At 32.9% G+C, this 19474-nt stretch overlaps 1 protein-coding gene across 3 annotated transcripts in view; it reads right to left on the bottom strand.

The window, feature by feature from the left end:
- ADAMTS6 (ADAM metallopeptidase with thrombospondin type 1 motif 6) overlaps window positions 1-19474 on the bottom strand; it is a 236129-nt gene that overhangs the window by 197115 nt on the left and 19540 nt on the right. For all 3 annotated transcript variants that reach the window (XR_008549246.1, XM_037529678.2, XM_054688138.1), the window contains exons 4-7: window positions 19167-19335; window positions 11962-12173; window positions 11381-11464; window positions 10727-10872 (exon numbers count right to left, since the gene is read on the bottom strand). Coding sequence is in view for 2 of the 3 variants with exons in the window: in XM_037529678.2 (XP_037385575.1) it covers window positions 10727-10872; window positions 11381-11464; window positions 11962-12173; window positions 19167-19335 (611 nt within the window). In the remaining variant the exon portion in view is untranslated. The remainder of the gene's footprint in view (window positions 1-10726; window positions 10873-11380; window positions 11465-11961; window positions 12174-19166; window positions 19336-19474) is intronic.

A 19474-nucleotide genomic window follows, 5' to 3' on the forward strand; every position in this document is an offset into this window, starting at 1 on the left:
TCATGCCCAAACTATTAACTCCAAGTGATCATTAACTGTTTATTTTTGCTTAATATTATGTAGTCATGCGAAGTCCATTTCAAGTCATTTGTAAAACGGATATTTATGGACTGTACTGCCAGCAGTATTTAAAGAACCTTCTTTATATTGAATTACTAAGATCCTAAATTCATTAAGACCAAATTGAATTTTCCCTTATTTTTCATTTCTTTTCATTCTAATTTTCAGTGAAACTAGTGAAGATTAAATATAACTGACAATTTATTAACATAAGTACATTAATCATATCTCAGGCGCAGATTCTATGATATCTGTTTCTTAAAAATATTTCTTTTTGTAGTAAAAGGGTCTTCTTGAGTCTGAAAATAATCATTCTAATGAGATCATCACTAAGAGTATAGAATATGGTAACATAGGAGTCCTGACTTCTACCTTTTGAAATGCCTTTCAAGGATGGTCCTTGGCTGGCATCTGCAAACTAGGAAAGAAGAAAAGTAAAGGGTGCATTATGGTAAAAACATTTAGAGATTCACCTTACAAAATGCTCAAATATTTTAACTGAGATTACTATGCTTATAAAAAGGAATAGTAATAGTAACATATCTCAGAGTGTATTTATTTGTATCAGTACTATAATTACCCCTGGATTATTTTCAGACTTGGATTTCTCCTTTGCTTTAAAATATGTTCATTGATACTTTTGCACTCTGCATTTTCTGTATCACAAGAGTTAACTAATCCTTGTATTTATCACAAAGATTTACACAAAAAGATGTCAGTGTCCACAGAGTGTCTACTCAACACAGTGGATGAATAGTTTTTCGTAAGAAGCAGGATCATTACCAAAAAATATCCTGCTAGGTATCATATTTTGATCCCTACTTTCTGATGTTTGCAAATGAGATATAGTCATAATAGCTAAAGCATTGCCTAGACACTTAAGTAAAAACTTTAGCTGTATTTCATCAAAAAGCTGTTCAAACTGTTCATCAGAAAGCATCTTATTGTGCATTTTCTTTGTGTGATTTCTATCTTAATGTTTGTATGTGTGTTCACAAATATTAACATGCCTGGTTGTTTTATTTTTGGTTTTTGTATGTATAAATAATCCTTTTTCAAAGAAGACAAAGCTGCAATTTCAAACTAAAAAACAAACAGAAAGATTGCCAAATTGCTACCCAAAATGGCTACATCACCTTACATTCTTATCAGCAAATATGAGGGTTCCGATTTCTCCATAACACTAGCCATTTGTATGACATTCTGATAATAGCCATCCTAGTGGATATGCTGTGGTATCTCACTGTAGTTTTGATTTGTTTTTTCCCTAATGACTAACGATGCTAACCACATCTTCCTGTTCTTGATGGTAATTTTTGTATCTTCTGTGGAGGAATGGTTATTCAATATAGTTGAATTCTTAACTGAATTCTAGCTTAAATTTGAAGATACTTTTTAAAGGGGAATAAGGTGCTACTGAACATAATCAGAGTAAGGAAGAAAATCATAAGTAGAAAAAGTGCACGTGGTCAAAAGGCCATATTTAACGCCAATAAAAATAACTCCAACTAAGTATCAAATAATTTGGGTGACTTATGGAACCAAAGACAAAATTCTGCTTAGTTTCTCTAATTTTCGCTAATAACAAAAAAGTAACATTTGAAAAACTCCAACTACAATTTGGATAAAACCCAACTACAAAGCTGTAGTGGGTAAATGTCCTTTAATATTAAAAATAACTATCTTATTCCCTTTCAATACCTGTTATTTGGCATTTTAGATTAAAATCTTTGATAACCTCATTTGATTTGATTTTCTCCTAAGCCAGTATCAAAAGAATATTTTAACCAGAATTAAAATCAATAATTTGAAAGATATCTGTTATTGCTGATAAAATACTGATAAAAGAATATCTAGTATCAAAGCTGGGGAAAGTCTTTCTTCTGTGCTTTAATATCATATTTGAACCATGGTCACCAATTCATTTTATATGAATGAAAATGTCTTAGAAATTAATTACTAACCTTTCCCAAAGTAATCCCATCCTTTCTAGTTTCCTTACACAATATCACTTCCCAGATCCTAACCATCCAATCACATCACTCCTCTTATAAAATTCTTACACATACATTTCCCAGGCTTTCTGATTTGCCTCTCTCGTTGCTTCCTCATTCTCCCACAAATGTTAAGGTTTAATTGTGTGATGCTACCAGGAACTGATGGGTGTAAAATTGACCTAGAAATCTCTTTTCCTTTCTATCTAAGTGTCTTCTGTCCTTTTTACCCCTCCTTTTCTCACTACTTATGATCCTTATTCTCTTAGCCCTTTTCTTTAATTCCAAAGTTTCAACAGAGCCCTTCTTAGAATTCAAAATTATTTGTTATTCTTCTGTTGATTATTAAAGAAAATCTTATTCTAAAAATGTGTATTTGAATTCAAGATACACTCATGTTGCCAAATTATAAATCAATCTTTTTTAAAACATGTTTAAAGCCAAAGTATAACATTATAGGAAATGCCAAAGCATCTTCATTCTATTGGTTTCTATAGTTTGGCATTCCTGTTGTGAAATCATTTTTCTTAAGTAACTTACAAGTTAGAAATAAAAGTTAAAACTTTTGTGTAAAATCAGCTAACACTGAGATTTTTTTTTTTAAGTTGTATTCATTTATGCATACAGGAGCTGGGGCACAGGCCAGAGGTGCAGGGGGTGAGAGGATTTACCAGAGACAGAGTGGGGAACATAACAGGCAGATCGACCAAAATACACTGCTGCGGGGAACAGCGGGCAAATCAGGAGAGGTCTGCTCAGCCATGTGGGTAGCTCCCTAGCTCACCAGGGGATGGAACTCATGCTGCAGAGGCTGCGGACAGCTCTCACATGTTGCGTCCTAACACCTTGTGCCACCACCAGGCAGGCCTAAAGCTGAAATTCTTGAACACATTTATGTTCCCACCCTAGAGCCACATGTTAAATTAAGAGCTTCCATTTCTTGGGCCTCCCAGGTGGCACAGAGGTTGAGCGCTGGGTTGCGAAGCTCCCCGCAGCCTCTGCAGTGCTGGTTCGATCCCCAGCCACCAGGCGAGGGTCCCACATGGCGCGCAGACCTCTCCTGCCGCACCCTGCTCCCCTCAGCAGTGTACTTCATCATTCTGCCTACTCTACTCTCCCCTCTGACTCTGATGAATTCTCTCACCCTCCCGCACTTCTGACTGTAACCAGTGCTTGTATAAATAAATAAATAAAATCTTTAAAAAAAAAAAAAAATTTGGGTTTTTTAAAAAAAAAGAGCTACCATTTCTTTCTATATGTAAGGAGCACTGAAGACTTTAGCAGTAAAATCAGATCACATTATCGTTACCCATAACTCCAATAAATATACCAATAATAATCTTTTACGTTTCAATCGCCAACATCCTTCTAAATTTTTTCATAGTAATTTTGACATATTGGAAAGGAAACATTTACTTATCACTATTGAATTTCAAATATAATGTTGTAAAGGCAATTCTTTGGTCAGTAGAAAATTAATATTAATATTAAACACTATGAGCATTAAAAATTATTAATGTTATAATTGTGAATAAGTGATGACTGTGAACTTTTTCTTATTCTAAGCTGACTTCACCAAAATATCTTTGAAATTCATCCAAATTGCTGCATGTGTCAATAGCTCTTTCCTTTGGATTGTTGAATAGCATTCACCTGAAAAATGTGGGAGTTTTCCACTTTTAGGTGATTTGACTAGAGCTTCTATAAACACCATATACTGGTTTTAGAATGAACACAAGCTTCATTTCCTTACAAAATATTCCCAGGAGCATTATAATAGGGTCATGGGTATACGTAGTATGTAATAAGCATTATTACTTTTCTACAGCTCTACAGGAGAGCAAAAGTACTTACTTGCCAAAGGTGCAAATAACAACAGATTTAAAGGGCTTCAAAGAAAAGGGAATATGTAATTCATTCAATTTAGGGGTATCTTTCAGACACAAAATCCAATTGGAAAGTTAAATCCAGAACTGCAGAGAAACGGACTGATAGGTAGGATCCATCCCCAACCACTTTATATACCTTTGCAAGAGCTATAATTCATCTTTCTTCTTCATAGTGTTTTCAAGTATGTATGTTTGTTAATTTAGCTTATGACATAGGTAAACTATCAGGAAACATGACCAAAGATATGGTAGATTAGCAATCAAAAACTATCCATGTAATCAATGAAAAGGAAATTATTGAAAATTCTGAGATCTAAACTTAATATACATTAATTTCCCAAAGTTAAGTTATTAATTTCTTAATACTAGTTTCCTAATTCATGAAGAATTAGAATACAGAGAGAGTATAATTGCCATGTAGGAAGAACATGAAATGAGAAACCTGCAGAAAGAGCAGTTGTGAAGGAAAGATTGGGAATTGGGTTTTAGAAATGTTAAGTTTGTGACACTATATATTTTTTATAAATGGCACTTAAAACATTACAGGTGCATTTAACTGGATATGTGGCACTTAAAAATATTGAAATAAATGAGATCACTAAAAGTAAATGTAAGTTGAAAGGAAATTGTGAGAGAAATGGATACATTTAATAAACATCGTTTTTTGTCATTCTAGGAAGGCTATTCAGAATTATTCCTACAACTTTTTAAAATACTGGTCTATTATTAAGATGCAGACAATTTGTGAAATGAGATCGATACCATTTCTAGGGATGCTAGTTCTTGATAATTTTCTATTGGGGTTGAAGGGGGTATACTCAATTGAAAAAATACTACCCCAAAATAATCCCATGCAAAAATTTCACCACAAAAGAAAACACATGAGAACATCTCTGAATGAAGTTTTCCCTTCTCTATTCCCTATATTTCTTTATTTCTCCCCTATCCTTTCACCTCATTCATCAAGAACCCCTCATCTCCCAACATCAGAACTTAAGGATTTTTGCCTGGCATCCAGTTCTTTGAGATAAGTAAAAAAGGAAAACAACATGTTAATTCAAATGGTTCTAAAAAGCCTTTCTGAAGTGGAAAGAAAAGAGGCATTGATTTTTTCCACCCATTTTTCACTACTTTGCATATATTAGCACTTAATCACACACACACAATCTATCTTCCACCCTCCTGGCAGGGGCATTTTTCAAATCTGATCACGTCACTTTTCTGCTTAAATTTCTCCAGTGTCATTCCTTATGCAAAGAAGAGCTAAATTTCTTTCTTTACTAGTTTTTTTTTTTAACATAAAGGAAATCATATTTTTACAATTATTCTGTCACCATTTGCTTGCTTTACTTTGTCTTAAAGAATTTTCCATGTCCATATTTTCCTAATTAATATTGCTTAGGATGGACCAATGTACCAAGAAAATTCATTGCTATCAATAGCAGAAAATCAATCAAAAGAAATCTATTCAAATATTCATAAAGAGAGGGAATGGTTATATCTATAAATTACTGTGCTTAAACTTTTTTTTTTACTGTGTGTACTTTTTCCTTTTGTATTTGATTTTCAGTAATTTCACTATAATATATTTACATTGTTCTTTATTAAGGACATTTGTTCTTTGTATTTACTTTGGTGTTTGTAGTATTTTCTTTTCTTTTTTTTAAATTTTTTAATTTTTTTTTACATCATTTTTCATTTTTGCACAATGCATGCATTTTCATCTTGGTTATAGTCCCCATACAATTCCCACCACCATTGTTTTGAATCTACTCCCTTCCCCCCCACCTAATCCCCCATAGTGTGTCTCTGGTTTATAGTTTTAAGCACTGTATACAAAACCTTTCAGAAGCTCACCCCTGCAACTTCACTAACATTATTGCATATAATTCTCCCCTTTGCTTACTACTTTTTACTTGTTTTCCTCAGGTGCACCAAACTCATTCATTGACTTATCCACCACTGAATACCTGCAACTAACCATTATGACACATCAACAGTCCAACAGAGGTTGAATGAATAAATCAGTAAATGATTTTCTACCTGTCCAACCTCATGTTACTAGTTTTATCTATTTCCTAGGCATTACTGAGTCAATGTTACCCTTTTCCATTCATTCATCTGTTAATTTTCTTCTTTCTTTGATTCTTAAGTGTCTCAGATTGCACAAGAAATTCAAGTTAACTCAGTTTGTCATAGTCCTACTTGCAATGGAAATCAAACCTACATTAACACATCTGAGCAAGGAACCAACAAGCTAGGTAGAAAGCAGGGGAAAAAAACCTGAAAGAGGAAGAGGGCCATGGGCAGTGGGGATGGGTAAGAATGGTGGAGCCAGAGTGGTAAGAGAAGAGCAAATGATTTAAAAGTCCAAATACTAAAATTAATACATCTGAATTCAAAATTCCACTGGTGATTATAAACCTAGCATATTTTTAAAAGCTTAATAAAAGTTCCTAAAAATTTAACTGGCATTTTCCTTTAGGATTAAAAAAATCCACAGATGAATACCAAATAAATGGTAACATCACCTTTAATAGCCCTTTCTTTTTCTGTTTTAATATATAACCATGAAGCAAATATATAATTGATACATTCTTTTAAAAAAAATGGGAAAACTTGTTTAACCCCACATATTACAGGTTAAGTTTTAGCAAAACATTTTTTACATTTTTTTTAATCTCACACCTGAAAACATAAATTGACTATGGAAATTCTAATCCCTTTAAACCCAGCAGCATCAAAGCAAATAGTCATGATCCCTTAAGAGGATAAATATGCCCATTTTAATTAAAAATTAAATTATGTGACTTGTGCAATTTTTGCATCTGTATTGTGAGATCTATTTATATGCCCCATGATTTTCACTAATGAAAAACTGAAAAGGAATATAATTATTTAATACCTATTAATAGACACATTCCTCAAAGATCTGTACTTCGTATACACAGGAATTTAAGCTATGAGAAATGAAGTCCTGGTACATGCTATAACATGGACAACCTTAAAAACAATGTGCACAGTACAAGAGTCAGTTACAAAGAGGCATATATTATATGATTCTATACATATGCCAAGTCCAAAATGGACAAATCTATGGAGTAGAAAGTAGATTATTGCCTGCCTAAGGAGAGGGCAGGGATAGGGAAGCTGAAGGGAATGAGTGATGACTTCCTTTAGCAATGACAGAAATGTTCAAAAATTGATTAGGGAGATGGTTGCTCAATCTGGTGAATATATTAAAAACCACTGAATCGGGCCTCTCCTGGTGGTGCAGCGGTTGAGCGCTGGGCTGCAAGGCTGCCCGCAGCCTGTGCAGTGCCGGTTTGATCCCCGGCCGCTGGCAAGGGTCCCACCAAAAAAATAAATAAATAAATAAATAAATAAAAACCACTGAATTGCACACTTTAATTGGGTAAACTGTATGGTCTGTGAATTCTATCTCAATAAGGTGGTTATACAAAAAAAAAAAAGAATTTAGGTTATAACTCCTATCTGGACTCTATATTGTAATATATTAAAATCTTAAAGACAGCAAACACAATTCCAGTAGTTGACAGGAGAAAAGCCAGGAGATAGACGCATTAGTCTGTTTGTGTTAATTGTTCGACAATGATGCAAGCACATTCCATGGCACTAAATCCTACTGATTTTCAGACTACCGTGGATTTCTTGAATATTTCTGTGACAAAATAAATTTACAAATTGATTTGATTTTAAATTTATGGTGAAAATTTCCTTGTTATCATGGAAATATAATTTCATTTACATTAATACTTCAAATTGCAGATTTTTATTCATAAGTATCAACAGCTTCTTGATACATTGTTTAATAAAGATAAGTTGAAAGTTTTCTAACAAATATAGGTTTTTAAGCGTATACTTACAGTCCTATTTTATATTCTTAAATTCTGGATGTGTTAATTAACTTAATTGTGCAATTAGTTCACAATGTATACATATATTAAATCATGTTGCACACTTTAAGTATATACAATTTTGTATGTCTATTATATCTCAATTCTTTAAAAAAGGTTAGAAAAAACAAGATTATATGTAACCTGTTTACACATATATACAAATGTGAACATATACACATGTGTTTCCAAGTAAACATTATGAATAGATCTTAGCAGGACAACATTTGTTAAAGTAAGAAAGCATGTCATAAACATATGCATATGTTTATAAATTTTAAAACATATACAAACAATTCTAACATGTTCTTTGGTGTTAATTCAACATAACATTAATACCAGATAAATCAACAAAATTTTAAATTCATAAATTTTCTCTATTTTTTATTTAGTCATAGTGATCTGACAGCTTTGTAGTGGGTAGAATTTTTGTTTTAAATTCAAATCAATAAAGTATCATTTGCTAAGGCTAGCTCTTTTGAGTTAGACATTTTTTTCAAAAGTAACTATTTAAACTAAGTAACTGCAATTCCAAATGGTTTTCTGCTTAAAACATTTAAATCCCTAGGACAAAATTTGGCCTACTGGAGATAAACATATTCATCAATTTTTCTCTTGAATTCTCAATAAACACATTATACATTCTCCCTAGTGAGCCTACATTTCAAGCAAATGTAAATCATAATTTTACCTCTAAATGGTGGATTCTGAACCTATTAATAAGTGAGTCACAAGAAGCGATTTTCAACATTAATATCAAACCATCTATGGAATTCTCATATTTATTTTTACTAAAGGTACCAGTATGATTTAAACATATGTTCAGTTTCACAAATTGAAAATACACAAGGGAGAGCAAGTACTGGTAAATGTCCACACACACACACACACACACACAAAATAACTAAATAATAGAAATGAGTCATCTCATTTAGATAAGTCACCCTCTGGCCCTAATAATACAAGGATTATAGACTAAACTAGACTAAAAGTCACTAAGACTTTATTAACAATTAAAAAAATATTCTATATAGTCCAAAAGAAGCATTTTTCTAACCTCCATTACATAACCATCTAAATGATATGTGATATAAACTCAAAGTAGCTTATAGTAGCAAAGAAGAGCTCTGCAGAGAATCAGAAAACTACCTAGCCCTAATCAGAGTAAAAGGTCAGACAGGCAAACGTAGCCAAGTGCAAAGGGTAGCCCACCACCTAGATGTATTTTAGTACCCAAATATATACAAATGTGCACTCTTGTATAACTTCTGTCATTTGATGCAGAAGTTAGAAATCCATAGCAGATAAAATAATGAAAATGTGAAACACCAGGAGCCCGCTGGGCATTGGCTTTTGGGAGAGAGGGTAGACTTTATAAAATAAATACAGAAGCTAATGTAAATACCCATGATAATTTTGTTAACCATATATAACATTTTTTTTTAGTAATTTCATTGACACTAATCATATCCATATATATTTTTACACAAAAGTTTCTATATTTGCACAATTCCTAGTATATTTTTAACTCCTTAAATATATTTGGGAATCATTCCAGACCACAAGACTCTGAGGAATTGCAGTATTTATCAGACTGACATGTCAATGCATATGAGAGCAGAAACATACAATGTTGTTTTTATTCACAAGCATGTCATAAATAAAATTTTCTGTTTTACAATGCCAGGTAGATGAAGTCAATTAGCCTAAGTGTAACTGCAAAAAAATAAACTAAGAAATTTCAACTCTACAACACAGAATTTTTTTAAAAAAACTAAATTCACATTATCATACTGGTTTTCCAGATTCTGACCCCAAACAATTTATACTCTCCCCACAGAGTTTAAAGGAGTCAATGGGCACACCATAGGTGAGGTATGCATTAAATTCTGAAAGGCAAATTAAAAGAAATAATCAAGACAACAAAGGCTAGTCCTTTTAGCCAAGATAAAATAAGGCTTCCATGTTACTTATTATTTATTATAATTTATTTTGTTTTCCTTTTTAAATACGCATAAAAATTTCAAAACATACTTATATTAAAGTAATTTAAGCATGTTTCTAACCAATAATAATTATAGTATAAAAATCTAACATATCACAGTGTAATCAAAGAAAACAGGATCATCAGGGTTTGAGCCTCCTCACTCATTAGATGAGTAATCTTGACGACTTAAGTATTTTGAACCAGTTTCCTCATTTCTTACATGCAAAAAATAGTAACAATATCTATTTCAAGAACTTGTTCTTGAAGAGAAAGGACCCAAATAGATTTGAGTACAGTTGTGTTAAACTAGGAAAAAATACATAAATTGCATTATCATCAAGTAATAATTGTGCCTGAAAGAAAACTTCTACAATATATAGTAATAAATCTGCTTCTTTGTATTTATCTTTTAATTAAAATATCTTAAATAAACATTTATTTAAGTAAATTGTGCAAATAGGGGTCGTCTCCTTTATAACTCTTTGGAGAAAAAGATAATGAAAATATTTTATAACCAAGAGTGATGACTCTTTACTTTAAAATATATTTTTCTCATACTTCTAAATCTTATTTTTATTATGTATTTTGTTAAATTAACAAAACATATGTTTTCAATTAAACCTTATGAATAGAACTTGGTAGAAGGAAAGATACTTGTTAAATGTCTATGTCAACTCTAAATCTTTTCTTTCTTCTTGTTTGGTTCATTTGATGCAAATATAATGACAGTGTAATATATTCTTTCTCAGTGGTGACTTATAAATTATCATTTTTCTTTCTTTATATTCATTACTTAATGAGGCTTTAGATAGAACCAAATATAGTTATAATATAAAAAAAAAAAACAATCAAAGGAAAAATACTTGCAACAGGCCATACCTAGTAATAAGAACAGCATTATCGTGGTGGGCAATCCCATTTTCTGGAATGGTGTTTCCATCACTTTGGTGGGAGAGAATGGATTTCTGCCATTTACAGAAGCTATCGAGAGACTTGTCTGCATGGTGGTTTATCTCCAAGTTTGGCTGCAATACAACATGCATACCAGAAATGTTCCAAACAAATTACTAAGGTCAGTTGTTAAAACTTTTGAAGACTAAAGTGGGACTATAATTAGAATCAGTGGTTTCTAGGAATAATCTCTTGCCAATTTTTATCCCTGTATTATCTGACCTAGATTTAATTTAGTGTATTATTGAAAAGACATTCTTTCCAGTTTCAATTTTAATGATAATGTGAATATATTTGATTATCAGCATACCAACCAAAATCCCCTATTATAAAATCTTCCATGAAAATGCTCATCTTTATACTAAAACATAGAACTAAAATACATATTAGTTTTAACATGACATGATATATATTTCTGTAAACTATTTAAAATTTGCTTACTATATTAAATACTAGGAGCTAAAAAATCATATTCAACTGGAACTTCTTAAGCAGAACGGTAATCAAGTATATTATTTTATATACATTATTCTATAGTCTGTCTGTTAAGAGTTTTAGGTTTAAAAACTAACTCATTCTTACCTGATCTTCTGTGAGAACAATTAAGCGGGCCACTATAATATTCACAACGTTTCCTAGGCTGGAATCACGGTAAAGTTTGGCAACCTGACCTCCAGAAAATAAGAAAAGACACAAAGTCAGACAAAAATCATAGGGTGATTGATAATTTTAAAAGAAGGCAAAACAAATTTTCACTAATTAAACCACTGTGTATATAAATAGCTATTTTTTGATCCCATATCACTAGGACTCTATGTTCAAGATGCCTCGGTAAAATGTTTGTGGTACATGTCTATCTCAAAATATAATTTCTCCTGAAGATAAACCACAACATAGTAATTAAGAGGGTGCACTGATCTTTCAAGTTAAAACATCTCAAACAAGATTAATAGTACCCATTCAAAAAGTTATATTATCTTAAAATGAGCAATAAAGTCACCTTAAATTTATCTTCTATGGAAGCAAAATATTAATAGAACAATTCTTTCTCATTTTAGGTAAGTAAATTCTTAAAGGCATTTTTTCACAGTAAGAATCCATGACCTTTCTCAAACAACAATGAGCTATTAAGTAAAGTTATTATATAAAGGGATCAAACTTACAATATTCATCACACTCAAAATGTAATGTTCAATGTCTTTGCGGCCATGGTAGCCCACCATCATTTTGTCTGCCACTACTAATGTCTCCACAAACCGCTCAATGCTTACTGATCTCTTCTGTCTGTAGTGGATGTGTGTGCCATTAATTGGTAGTGAAGAAGGAAAAGCAGATGAATCATTTAGCCACCAAGGTTTGCCACTTCTTGTTAGGTCTACAATAAAAGCAATTAATAGTTCAGATATGTTCACTATTTAAACATACTTGTAGATTTTTCATGCAGACATCGCTCATAAATTTTCTAATATACAAATATTATATATATTAAAGGGAAGGGGATGAAGAAGTGCAATAGTGAGAAAAATAAACTTTAAAAAAAGTTTTCAAAATAATCACATTATCTGAAAAAATTAAACATTAATAACATTCAATCTCTTGCAAATTATCTAATGAGTTACCTATTTTAAAATAATTTTCAAATAACCATTTCATATGATTCCAGTGAGTGATTGTATCATAAAACTTTCATTTTATCATTTTTATTATATATTTTTTTATTGAGATAACACTGGTTTACAACACTGTACATGATTTAGATATATTGGTTCACAACTCTTCAGATGCACATTACCATACCACACCACACCCAATGCACCCACAATCCTCCACCACAGCCCACTGGGCCCCCTTCCTATTTTCGTCCCTATCATAATACTTTTAAGTATGAACTTTAACAAAATCTTTTAAGTTATTTTATTTTATTGTATTTTTTTATTTTTTAAAGTTATTTTAAAAGCAACTAGAGAATTAAATTTCTAAAGAGCCTACAACAGTTCTTATGAGGAAAAGTAATGTCGCAAAACTCTCTCTCTCAGATACATTTGAACATTTATTTTATTTATTTTTACTGTAATATTCACTTAACTTTTTTCATTTTGTATCTGCTTCTTTTTTAATAAAATTTTATTGATTTATCACTGGTTTACAATTCAATATAAACGTCAAGAAAACAGCTTCACAACTTGATAGATGATATACCACACCAAACCCACCACCAAAGTCTTCGTGTATTCACACTGCCAACTTGACCCTCTCTACCCAAACTTCTCATCCCCCTTCCCTTCCCACATTTTTCTCAGAGTCTGAGTTAGTGTGTATGTGTGTTTTAGTTCATTTTGAGCATTAACTTTAAAATAAAATGCTTTTATTAAACTCTCAATTAGAGCAACTCAACTGCTATAGAAATTTCAATTCCAAAAAGAGTTAAATTTTTTTTCACTTAACTTTGCAGTGTATAACTATTTACACTGACAGGTTCCCCAAAGCATTCCTTTTCCAAAATCTATAGGTAAAAACCTATAAGTAAATGACACCAGAATGAATATTGAAAGATCATGATTCTAGCATGACTCGTTTTAAACTACATTTTAATGCAGATTTCAGTTTATCCTTTATTTTATAGACCTTTGTTCCTTCTGTACAGAGGAAACCTTTTAGTGCTATGGCATTAGTAAACACTTGTCTCTCTTATATTCATCTTCATTTAATAAACTTGAACAGGCACAAATCCTCTGCAGAGCTCACTTTCAAATTTTTACAAATTTTTACATTGAACAGGAAATATTTCTAACCACTTACTGGAAAACTTAATTCTAAAAAGTTAGGCTAATTTACAAATGAGACAGAAAGTGGCACTGGTCTCTTTATCCTGCCTGTTTTAAAAATCACATGGTAGAAGATACAAATTTTAGGAAATAAGAGAAAATATGACCATAGGATCAAATACTTTTGAAACTCAAATAAATTAAATCAGTTTCTTTATACCTAAGGGTATAAAGTTTCCCTATGCCTGGTTGTAGCAGATAGAATCTTAAGAAGACCCAATAATTTCTGCCTTTTGTTCACACCTTTGCGTGATTCCTTCCCTTGAGTACAGGAGGGTCCCATATAGGAGTATAGGAGGGACTTTTTCCAAACCAACAGAATACAGCAAAGATAGTGGGCCATACATAGTAACATGTATATGTGTACATAATTATGTCATATAATATTGTAACATCTTTCTTGCTAGAGTCTTCACATTGCTAGGTTAGCTTGGAAGAGAGCAACCATGCTGGTGAATCATACATGACAAGGAATTGCAGGTGGTGGCTGGTAGACAACTAGTCAAAGAGTCTTACAGCCCTGCAACAACAAGGAACTGAATACCACCAGCCACCATGGGAGTGGGGAAGTGAATTTTTCCCCAGTCAAGACTCCATATGAAAACCCAGTCCTGACTAAAGTTAAGTAGATAAACTATCCATGCCCAGAATCCTGGCCCACAGAGACTCTAAAATAATAAGTCTGTTGCTACAGCTTTGGGTTTGTGATATGATTAATATGCAACATCCAAAATCCTTTCTGTATAAATATAACTCCAGTTGCTCTTGTTCAATCTTCTGTGATTGTAAAATCACTCTCTTATTCAAATAATGCCAACCAAGTCTTCCTTTCCTCTGACTAGACAGTTTACATGTCTAATTAGAGGATTTAATTATCATTATTTTGATCATTTTAACTTCTCTAATTCATTCAATTCCTCCTTATTTTTACTTAAAGTATTGTGAAAATAACTAGGAGTGACTGGACACAAAAACACTTAGCAATTATGTTTCTCATTTCATAGCATTCAGGGTAAGGTAGTTATTGCTATTATCCTGATTGTTTTCATATTTTCAAAGTTAGATTTTTTTATTGTTAGTTTGCTTGACTATCATACTACAAATTGTTTGAGCAACAGGGCTATATATTTTCATTTATTTATGTATCTCAAAGACATTACACACACATATTGAATGAATAAAAATGAAAGGGATAAGATCTTCAGTTTCATTTTTAAAATTAAGTTAACCCAGGATCATTACAAAATAATATCTAACTTCTATAACTGCCAACTGACAGCTTAATGTTAAGATTAATAATGTCTGACTAATAACTTTCAAGTCTAAAATAGACTACACAATTGACATGTTTCATTTTATTTCAAGTGATTTTGTTTTGTTTCTTAAGTATTTTCTAGTAATACTCATTACATGTTATTTTCAATTTAATTTTGAATAGAATATAGACTGTTAAAGAAAATATTTTTCCATAAACATATACAACGCAAAAACTTTTCCCCAAAACCAAATACATGGATTTCTTTGCCACCTGAAATAAGATTTTACGTTTTTGATCAATCCCAAAATGTTTTCGAATATATACGGCCATTGAAGATTATCTCATTGATATGTTTTATTATTTTATCCATTGTACTTAGTACTTTTTGATAGTTGATCAACTTAATTTATTTGCTTCATTGCTTACTTAGTTAACTGTCTCTCCGTAATGGAACATACACTCTGTGGGAGCTTTTCCTACTTGATGTATTGCTGCATGCCCAGCACCTAGAATAGCCTTGCACTTATGTGTTAAGTGAATATTTATGTAATAAATACATAAGTAGATGATACAGGTATAGAGACATAATCTCAGTGGACTATAAAAACATTCAAGTATCTCTGGGGGTGGTAAAAGAATGACTCATTTTCTTTTTTATCCTGTATTTTCTAAATTTTCTAAAAAGAAAAGATAAACCTTTTATAACAATTTAGAATTCACATTTGAATCTAACTAGAATGGGAAATTCACGTCAAAATACAAGACAAGGAAACCAAAGTCAAAAGAATTTTGGTATAAACATGAGTTCTGATAAGTTATCTGGCAATGTATGCCTATACTCCTGAACAGTGCTAGTGACCATATCACAATTAAGATTGGTTGTTCTTAACCAGACATTTCTGAAACTTACTAAACACAGAACACTTTATTATCAATAACCTCTAGTATCATTTCCATGGAACTTAGGGAATTACTACTATATCCAAACACTACTGAGAAGTAAAGTGTTTGAAGGTGTGTAACATATTCAGATGTAGGAGACAGACTTGACTAATGACAGAAAGACAAACTTGGAGACAGACAGTCCAATTAGAGTCATTACAGTCACGTAGGCAAGAGATAATGAGGGTCTGAACTAAATGCACTATTGTTAAGGATAGTAGAAATGGCTAGTGAATGGAGCAGATAGAAAGCCAGGACCACTTAGGAAATGATCTCAATAAGCGAGAGGAAGTATTATAGAAGAAAATCTTCCCCCTAGAACACAGAAATTTATAATGACACAGAGTGAACTTAGGTATATAATCCTTTGAAAAATAATAGTCTGCCTGAATTAGACCAGTTAATGTGTCCAGCACTTTTTTTTTTTTAAAGATTTATTTATTTATTTATACAAGCACTGGGTACAGTCAGAAGTGCAGGAGGGTGAGAGAATCCACCAGAGCCAGAGCTGGGAACAGAACAGGCAGACTGACAAAGTACACTGCTGAGGGGAGCAGTGGGCAGCAGGAGTGGTCTGTGCGCCATGTGGGACCCTTGCCCAGGCGGCTGGGGATGGAACCGGCGCTGTAGAGGCTGCGGGCAGCTTCTCAATCCAGCGCACAACAGCTGCGCCACCGGGGAGGCCCCCAAGCACTTTTTAAAAAATATTTTGATTTGCATATTCTCCCGTTGCTGCTCTTCTCAAGGACAAATGTGACGCCCAAATCATTGATTCCACTGTCATTTTGCAATCTCCATCTTATTAACTGCAGCAGCACTTGTCATAATTGATGGGTTTTGACCGTTTTTGACATACTTCTATCACAGGATATCATGTCATATAACCAGCTTTGGTTTTTTTTTTTTTTTCTTTTGGTCATTCCCATTCAGACTCCTTTGCTACTTACCTGCTTCTCATGTGCTAACATCTGAATTCCAAGTAACTCTTGTATTATTACCAACCTCTTTTCTTTTTTCTTCATTATGTTTTTTCTACTAGGTAACATACACTGTATATGATTTAGGGGTACAGGTACATATAGGTTCACTCTTCTTCAGATGTATGTTAACACACCCACCACCAAAGCACCATAGTCCACTGGGCCCCCGGCCCTATTTGTTTCCTACCACCTACTCCCCTCCACTGGTAACCTCTATACTGCATTCAGATTTCTAGGGTTTGTTTTGGTTTACTTTGTCTGTTCTTTTGTTTTGTTTCTTTAGATTTCACATATGAGTGAAATCATCTAGCATTTGTTTTTCTGATAAGTATTTTTTAAGTATTTTGAATATCAAAGGGTTTAAAAACTGTCTCTCAGAATATGATGAAATCTTCAAATAATTTTGCAGAAAGTGAGCATTATGATCAGGAAGTAAGGAATGTCATATTATGAAAAAAATGACTGGAAAATTTTATCCATAAACAACATAGGTTTTAAAAAATTTCTATAAAGTTGGACATAGGTTAAATTTTGTTAAACATAAGATAAACTGTTTCCATAATGTTTAGCTTCAATATTCAATATAAAAACCAGCCACCCCTTTTCATTAGTAACTATGAAACGTTATTTCATGCTCAAGTGGATTCACTTTAAATGGTGTTTTTCTAATACCAGCCATTCTTGACAAATGAGGACTTCCCATAATCAAACACCTCAGCCATTACTCAAGAAGGGAGTATGCAGAATGAGAGCAGTCCATTGAGGAAAGAACTCCAAAGAAAACTTACATTGATGCAGAAGAAAAAAATTCCTGCTGGATATAGAGAGTAAACCAAAGGATGATGCAGTCACTAATTCACAAGGCAAAGCATTCCTTATTTACAAATCTACTTGCTGAGCCATTCCATATTTAGAAAATTCACTTGTTGGTAAACTCTTCTTTGTATTAAGATCGACTATGCTTCTGAAATACTTTGCCCCAGGTTCCAGCTACTGGGACTACATAGGGCAAATCTAATCTTTATTTTTTAAATAGCCCTTACTTGTGAGAATGTTATCTCAATAATGATGATAGCTACAATTTGGCTGAATGACAGATATATGTGAAGAGAAGTACTCAGGTTGGGTAATTTGTCCAAAGATACACCAAAGCCCATATTCTTTCCACTGTGCTATTCTACATCATCTATTTCTCTAAATTATTTAATCTTTAGAAAACTAGTCTTGCTCTTCTCTAGGTCAGGCTCCAACTGCTATAGGTATAAGCCTATACATATATAATCATGTCATTCCCACTGCTTAAAACCTCTCAATGGGTTTCTAACACCTTAGGATAAACTAACCCCTTAACATGGTTTACACACCCTTCATCTGTCCTCAGCTTCATTTCTCATAATAACTCCCCCCACTATTATGAATCTAACTTTCTACATTGTAATATCCAGGTACATGAACTATGAAGTTCTGGAATGTGATATTCTCTTTTTTGATTCAGATCCTTTATAGTTGTTGTATCTTCTATGTGGAATACTTTATCCACTGTTCCCTCCACTTTTACCCTGCTACTTTCTCTTATCCCTCAGACTTCAGCGTAAAAGTCACTTCGTCCATGAAGTCTTCCTTGACCACTAGAGTGTATGTGTATTGTCCCTACTATGTACTTCCATAATACCCTAACTATCACCAACTTTGAATATTACCTTAAGACTCCTCAAGTTTATTCAAGTTTCTAATGCCTGAAACTAGAATAGAAATATCATACTAACCAAACAACAGAGTACCATGGAATAGGTGTGCATGAAAGCTGTAACTATCACTTGTACTTTTTTTAAAAGGTGACATTTATTATCCTCTTCAAAGAAAAAAATATGTTGAGTTTTACACAGCCTTATATTTTAAGGGTTTTTCAAAAAGCTTCCAAAGTTGATTTAATACTATCAAGTAGTGACATTTTTAAGAGGATTTTGGGCATTATCGTTCTATTCTCTCACATTCCTGTTTACTTTTATTCTTAGCATTACCAAGTACCAAAAAAAGCGGGGGGGGGGGGAGTCTCAATCCAATATGACTTCTAAAAATCACACGCAGGGTCTCCCTGATGGCACAGCAGGTTAAGCACTGTGCTGTGAAGCTGTCGGCAGCCTCTGCAGTACGGATTCGATTCCCGACCAGCCAAGGAGAAACCCACATGGCGTGGCAGACCTCTCCTGCCTCACCAGCTGCTCCCCTCAGCAGTGTCTTTGGTCCGTCTGCCTGCTCTGCTCCCCACTCTGTCTCTGGTGAATTCTCTCACCCTCCCAAGCCTCTAACCTATATCCCAGTTGTTGTATAAATTTAAAAAAAAAAATCACACACACACTTACCAGAAACCCCACAATGAGAGTGATCATACAGATGCCGCTGACGAAGGGTAGATTTTTTGTAAATAACATGAGGATGGCCATTTTCATAACTAAAATGTTTAGAATCCTCTGTTGTATTCTTTAATGGTTCAATAAAATATTCTTCATCTTCTGTAGCAATAACACCATGCTAAAAGAAAAAGAAACAATGAATTTGCCAAGAAGCACCATTAAAAATATTATCATTAATAGAAAAAATCAAAAATAAATCAATACCTCTCAAAAAAGGAGGTTAAAACATGTGTAAGTAGGAATTCAGTGAATTATCT

Source organism: Talpa occidentalis, unplaced genomic scaffold, assembly GCF_014898055.3.
Source record: "Talpa occidentalis isolate TD23 unplaced genomic scaffold, MPIMG_talOcc4v2.1 talOcc4.6, whole genome shotgun sequence".
NCBI classification, from domain to species: Eukaryota; Metazoa; Chordata; class Mammalia; order Eulipotyphla; family Talpidae; genus Talpa; species Talpa occidentalis.